Here is a 7,064-nt window from a genome sequence, read left to right as displayed (position 1 = left end):
TAATTAATGTACAGTATAAGAATGACCACATATAACGTAATAGTTATTATATCTAACTATGAGGGGCTCACACACAATGGTTACATTTTGTTTTTTACTGTATTTCACTTTGAATGGAAAACATTAGTGTAACGATGCAGAAACACACAACATAGTGTTTAAAAAACATGAATTTCATCCTTGTGAGACGTAATTTTCAGGACAGTAAAGGTGTCACAGAAAATCTAAGAGAAGAACCCAGCATGGCTCAAGTCATGGTACATAATATATATTTGACTTTACGAAGTGCTGATTGTTCACACATGGTTTGCTGAGTCAATTTCATGACTTCTAGGGTTGCAGCTACAGTCCCCTGACTGTCCGGCCTTCTCAGGAGTATAGAATTCACCAGGGAAATCTAATTACTCTTGACAGAAACTGTAGATGGCCCGATTTGTCTTTATCAAGAACGGTCCTATCAAAACAAAAGGCCTTGTGAACAACAAGAAAAAGCTACTACAAAATATTTTCCCATGAATGTCTGTTCACAAAGGCTAGAAACAACAGGTGTGCCCACAGGAATTCACATTCACATTATTAGTGTATGTGTACCTGTCTCCTGCTCTCTTAAAGTGGCAGAGGAACACACAGGGAAAGTCAAACAACAACGAGGGAATTTTCCTGAAATGAAACAAAATAATCCATCATCCTCATAACGTCATCATGTCTTTGCAGCAAATACACTCAAATGTATAGTCGGGATGTTGGGGGAATTCTTAGTGGGAAATAGGATTTGTTGAATATCTGTGGATAATATGGCCGTTTTCCTAACCACAAAGTGAAACTTCTATTCATTAAAACTTGTTTTATATCAATATTCTCTTCATGAAGAATCCCAGAGGCTGGAGTCTTGCGCAAATGGACTAAGATGTAACGATTCAGATGTAATTATGCTGTGAGCTGCAGTGTGTAGTGGTCAGTGCTGCTGACATGAGGGGCAGCATGCGGAGAGGTCAAACGTCAGACAGGACCATTCCTGACCCCTCCAGCACACCACACTGGGGACTTTATGAGAGAATCCAATTTAGCCAACTAAGCCCTCAACATCTTGTAAAAGTCAACAAGCTGTCACTCATATTTCCCTCTTTTCCCCATCCACCACCTTCGCCTTCTCTCCCTTCATTCTGTCCCCCTTCCTTACTTCCTTCCTGAGGCTACAAACTCCCCTGTTGTGGCACTGCGATGAGTATTCAAGATGGTTTGATAGCTCAAACTTAGAAACTGCTTGGTAGAGAATCCTTGCCAGGAAAACGGATCCTGGCAAGGATGATGCAGATAAAGAGATTTAAAGCAAAACAAAAGAAAACTCTGAGAGGAGCCTTTACTTAAATACATGTGCCACTTTGTTCGTTTCTTTAAGCCATCGTTTAAGGCAGTTCACTCAGCAGCTCGCTACATCAAGTTGAGAGGGATAAATTGATTGTATGGCAGCAGTTTATGAATGAAAGATAAGGTATGACTCGCCACATATGGATGTTGTTAGATCTGACATATGTGGGTGGGTTCAGAAAGGTGAGACAAAATCTGTGAAGCTTCGGGAACTGCATTTACTTAATTCGATTAGATACAGAGCAGATGAGTGGAAGAAAAGAACTGAGTAAAAAGAGAGAGATTAGGGATGGATTCAAAAGCCACATCCATTTCAGCAGGATACGTTATACTTTTGAACTTGAGGGTAAAGATTTCCCAAATACTAATCAGGGTTAGCCACTGTTAGCCCGTCTCTTTAGCATTTTTGTCCATGCTTGGCGTGTAGCTATATGACAATAGCTGCACTTCCATTAACCAGCTAAATGAGCAATTTGAAATAGCAAACTAAAAACAGGTAATTGAAACGTGAATTTAGAAAAAGAAACTCTCAAATGTTGCAAAAAAAACAAAAAAAACCAAAATGGTCACAGGAGGTGATTTTTCAGACTATCCGACAAGGCCCTCGTCGCCTTCGATTAAATACTACAACAGCTATTGTGCTAAATCTAAGCAAAATCATCGCCCCCAATGTTTGAAATCTGTCGCCATGTTTAGTTGGAATGATATAGTGGGAGGAGAAAAACACAGCTTAACTCAATGGAAACACATACAATTTGCTTTTATGTTTTATTGACTTTTCTTAAAAATCGCTTCTATTTTGTTCTAAACTGCAATGGAAATGACACTAATGTCAGTCTGACGGTCGATCGGTCGGTCCACCACGTAGGTGTAAACTGAAATATCTCAACAACTATTGGATAGATGAAACATTGTGCAGACATTTATGGTTCCCAGAGGATGAAGCCTAATGACTTTGGTGGCTTTCTCTTGACTTTTCATCTAGCACCACCTTCAGGTTAAATTTATCCAGTGAAATATATCTCAGCATTTATTTGGTGGATTGGCACTAAATTTTCTAGAGACTTTGGTGATGCCCTAATGTTTCCTGTAGCACCGCCATGAGGTTCACATTTTTGGTTTTGAGTGAAATGCCTCTCTAATTGTTAGAATATAGAAGAAGATTAGAAGATAATTGATAGATCACAGCAATTGCACATCTTGACTTTAGTGACCGTCTCACTTGAACACCTGATTTTGGTTTGATGCCATCATTAATATCTTCTCAAGTTATTTTCCAAACTGTATGTACACTTTTTAAAAACATTTTTATGAAGGGTTACTACGTTAAACTGATCCCCTTTTCCTTTAAAGCAAATTTTATTCTTTCTTTTTTTAAAGTTTTTAAACTTCATACTAAAACTGCCTTGTCATCCTGTGTGGAGCTGAGGCACATCCAGGGCATTACATTAGATTTGTAGTGAGGTTTTCTCTCAACAAAGGATGTCTGCTAATTAGTGACTTGTAGATATCAAGTTATGTTATTTTGTTATTTCTTGTGAGTGAGTCTGTTTCTCTCTCATTCATGTTCACACCTTGTCCTCGCTCTGAAGCCTGCATTTAGCCACAGGATTAACCTCCCAGTGGTATATTATCAGAGGAGGTAAGCTATTACTTTAGAAACAAAGAGCGATCAATCAGACGCCGTCTCCGAGATAAAGAGGGTGTTGGTCCTTTAGTGCCTATCATGAACCCATCCTGGGTATAGGTGTAGTACATAACACCATGAACAGTTGTTAACAAGATAATGCTCCTTATTTTTTTCATATTAAGCCAAAAGATGCGAAATATGATCTGTAATGTAATCTCCACTTAATTTACCTGAATACATCAGTAGTGGAGTGGAGAGTTTTTGTACTGGCCCATGTGGTATTGGACTTACTGCACTTCTTTGAAGTCTTTGTACTGTACCATTACACCAATGACAAATTACATGTTGTGGGTGTGTGGTAAGTGTTGTTATGTCTACTGTTGGTCTTATCCCATACTGTTGAGGACATACTGAATGACAATGATGAATTTCACCACCAAAGAGAAGACTAGGGAGACATCGCCTCTGTCAGACAAAAGAGAGAAACCTGACCTCTTGTATCACTGACAGCTTCTTTCATGTCAAATGAGAACCATCTTGTATTAATGGTTTGGATTGTGGTTATTGTTACATTTATGTGCCCTGTACAAGAACATGTTGTGTTAGCATAATAGAGTTTGTATTAAGTTTTTTAAATGCTTCTATGCAATTTCAAGATAGAAGATCAAAATTTAAGTATTTCTATAAAAAACAAAAAAAAGCAACAAAAGAAAAAGCGGCAAAAAGACAATAATGTAAATCAGCTTTGGAGTCCTCAGGTAATCAACATTGCACATGTTTATTACTAATGATTTTCATTAATGAAATATTGCTTTAATGATTGTAAAAGCACTGATGATACAACTAATAAATATCATACTGAATAGAAAAAGGTGAGCTGTGTGCTTAATGTGTGTAATGTGTGTTTGATCTTATGCTGCCCTCCAGTGTTCGAAGGAAAAAATACCATAACTTAAAAAAAACCTCTTAGAGAGGAGCACGAATCAGGAGAAATGTATGGGATACATTTCAAAATATTACAACTTTTTCAGGAACCATTACTATTCCTGAATGTATTTAAATCGTGTGTTAGGTAAAGTTAATAACTTTATAATTAATTAAAATGTAGAGTAAAACAATAACAAGAATACAGAGGTTAATAAGAGTTACCTGGTTTCAGGACTAGTGTTCTTAGTGAGATGGCTGCAGTGTCATGGTGAGAAATATCTCTCACTGCTCTTATGTGATAACCGGAGCAGCAATGCTGCAGGGAAACAAACTACAAGATTTCAGCTGTGTAAGAAGTGTAAATTACAGCAGCTGCAGTAAACAACTTGATTCTTCCAATCTTACTGCGAATACACACTACAACTGTGCAGTTGGCTGGACTCGGGTTTAACACAAAACTTCCCATGGCAACAAATTAAATGCATAATCCTTAATGTGAAAATACTTTATTTATAATTATAATAGTTCATTATACATGATTATTTATCATATGGCTGAGATTTAATAAGAATCACCACAAAGAAACTAAACATTCAATCTATAAATATCAGACACAGTGAATATGGTAAAGGAAAAGAGGTTTGAACTTTAGCATGGAGGACACTGGTGCCCCCTACTGTTGCAAAGCAAAATTAAATACTACACATACAAAATCACAGGGACAAGGCCTCGGACACAGAAATACAATCTAAAAGCATACGTAATATGTTGAGTCATTTCAAAATATGGATCATCTCTGTTTTCCTTAGACCAGAGTTTTGGCAGTCAGCAAACTGAATAGCAGACTGACCAGCAGGGTCACCAGTGAGGTCATCTGGCCTGGAGCACTGCTTCGTTCCATCATTTTGCCTGCAAGAGAAGAACCAAAGTTTAAAACACATGCACTGATTAAGCTGTATATCAAATACAAGGAGACAAAAGTTATAAAATAATAAGAAGGGCTTACCACCACTCACTGGGATCAGGTGTAGTGGTCCTAGTGAGATGGAGGCAGTGTCATGGTAGGATACAGCCCTCCCAACTCGCCTGTGGTAACCCGGGTGGCAATGCTGCAGGAAAACAACATTAGAGGCTTCTGCTGATGCATCTGTTGATAATCTATATAATGTATCTACAAACTTAGAAGGACACACACACACACGCACACACACACACACACACACACACACACACACACACACACGGTGGTACGTACAGCTGTGCAGTTGTTGTTTGACAGAAGACACAGGTGGACCTGGCAGTGCAGGTAGATGGATGAAAAGTTGGTAAAGGTGAACATCCTGAAGGAGAATCTGGCCGCAGCGGAGATGCCATTCTGAACCACCTCTACTGTTTCATCTGCTGGATTAGGACACCTGGAAGGAAAGGAGGGTGGTAGAAGTTAGAGTCTTATGCACTTTAAATTGTTTCATACTTTGGCAATGAAGAGAAAGAAATCAATGTGAAGATAAAGTGAAGTTGCAGTAGCTCCTTTACTCTGCACTGATGAGATCCCAGCGGACAGGGTAGTTCGCATTGTTGATTGGCGTGGCCCAACAAGACTCAAGAATGGTGGAGATCTGCCGTTCATCAATTCCCTCTGTCCGCACCTCCACATACAACCTCTGGTCTATTTCCATTTCTATGTTGCTGTCACCGGTCAGGGGAGAGCTGAAGCCAGCGTCCTGGTAGGGGATCATTCTCATGTGATACTGTCCACGGCCATTTGGAAGCTTCTTCCTCACAATGCTGTGAAAAAAAACAGATAATATGACTTCATGACTTCAAGTTCAATTTGAAAAGGGATGTGGGAATTTAGATTTAGTTAGCAACACCTAAGTGATGTATTTGGTCAAATAAAACATGTAGAGGAGATGGTTTTGTCACCTCTCTAAAGGATTGATGCCCACAGACATAGACAGGGCCTGAGACAGAGGGTATTCACAGCAGAAACGCAGATGGATGTTCCTTTGGCGGCTGATTAGACCGTCATGAGGGTCCACATCGCCCTGGATCATGTTCTCATAGATGAAATGGGTTCCATTGCTCTTAAAATGTAAAAGACAAGTTTGATTATCTTTGCATGATACGAAATCTTGCTCCATCTGAACTGATAACATTATAGTGTAATGGACTGTACCCTGAGAACTGTCCCACACAGCTGCTCGTCATTGTTAAAGTGGAACAACAGTCGTCCGTCCTGGAGAGTACTTTTACAGGAGTCGTCTTTGAGATGGAGGGCGCTAGAGTGGAAGCCAGCTTCAAACAGCTGGCAGCGTGACAGAGACATGGTGCCTGAACTACTGACACAAGTGATGGACGAGTCTATGGAAGAGTGATAGAAATTCAAATTTGTTTCTGCAGTTTTTGTATAGTTAATCTCATTATTTAAAGATGCACTAATCAATATTTCTTTATAAGCATCATCACTTCAAAGATCTAAATAACAAATCATTGTTTTAAGAGGAGCTGCCCTCACCGTAGCTCTCATTGTGGGGCCGATGGTGGTGTTCATCACAGAAGCAGCCATACACACCGTCCTTCTCACCACACCACTCACTCTCTGTGCAGTTCAACTCTTCACAGGGGTCAGACTCAGCTATAGACATAGTGGGGAAAGGTTGAGACAGGAAGTGACTTGCGATGAAACAAGAAACAGGAAATATCTTTTTTCCAAAAGTGGCTAGCTCTGTTAAGCTATTGGTTTATTTTCTCATTCATTATTTTAGCACCTTGCACACATACCACACTGTAAAGCAGAGCGCCACTCAGAGATGTTTAACCCCAAAACTGAGCAGGTTCTCTCATAGGCTGAGATTGCAGAACAGAGCATGCCATTGGCTGGAGTGTAGAGGCAGAGATCATAGACACAGGAACTGAAAAATGGCTGTGGGTCAGAGTGCAGGTGACAGGCACTGAATGGGCCACTGGTGTTGGTGATAACACTGCAGAGCGCAGAGTATTCTTCCCTGTAGGTACAGTCGGTCAATCCACCACCATTGTCTTCATCTGTGGATCCACATCTGGAAAAGACATTATAGGTTTAACATTGGGGCAACTTTGTCTGACTTTCTGTAATATGAGTATTGTTGTCATGGGG

At 39.7% G+C, this 7,064-nt stretch overlaps 1 protein-coding gene across 1 annotated transcript in view; it reads right to left on the bottom strand.

Moving 5' to 3' along the window:
• Nucleotides 1-4,415: 4,415 nt before the first annotated feature.
• The window catches only part of LOC111652277 (alpha-tectorin-like), an 11,902-nt gene continuing 9,253 nt past the window's right edge, over nucleotides 4,416-7,064 (bottom strand). The window contains 8 exon segments of the mRNA XM_087172969.1: nucleotides 4,416-4,834; nucleotides 4,932-5,034; nucleotides 5,181-5,340; nucleotides 5,462-5,713; nucleotides 5,852-6,012; nucleotides 6,105-6,289; nucleotides 6,444-6,563; nucleotides 6,710-6,987. Coding sequence (XP_087029095.1) covers nucleotides 4,731-4,834; nucleotides 4,932-5,034; nucleotides 5,181-5,340; nucleotides 5,462-5,713; nucleotides 5,852-6,012; nucleotides 6,105-6,289; nucleotides 6,444-6,563; nucleotides 6,710-6,987 — 1,363 coding nt within the window. The 3' untranslated portion in view covers nucleotides 4,416-4,730.

This window comes from Seriola lalandi, unplaced genomic scaffold, assembly GCF_002814215.2.
Source record: "Seriola lalandi dorsalis isolate HSWRI2012SDOR001 ecotype SW California unplaced genomic scaffold, Sedor1 jcf7180002053933, whole genome shotgun sequence".
NCBI classification, from domain to species: Eukaryota; Metazoa; Chordata; class Actinopteri; order Carangiformes; family Carangidae; genus Seriola; species Seriola lalandi.
Note: the sequence above shows the minus strand (reverse complement) of the source record. Positions and strands in the feature narration are given on the sequence as shown.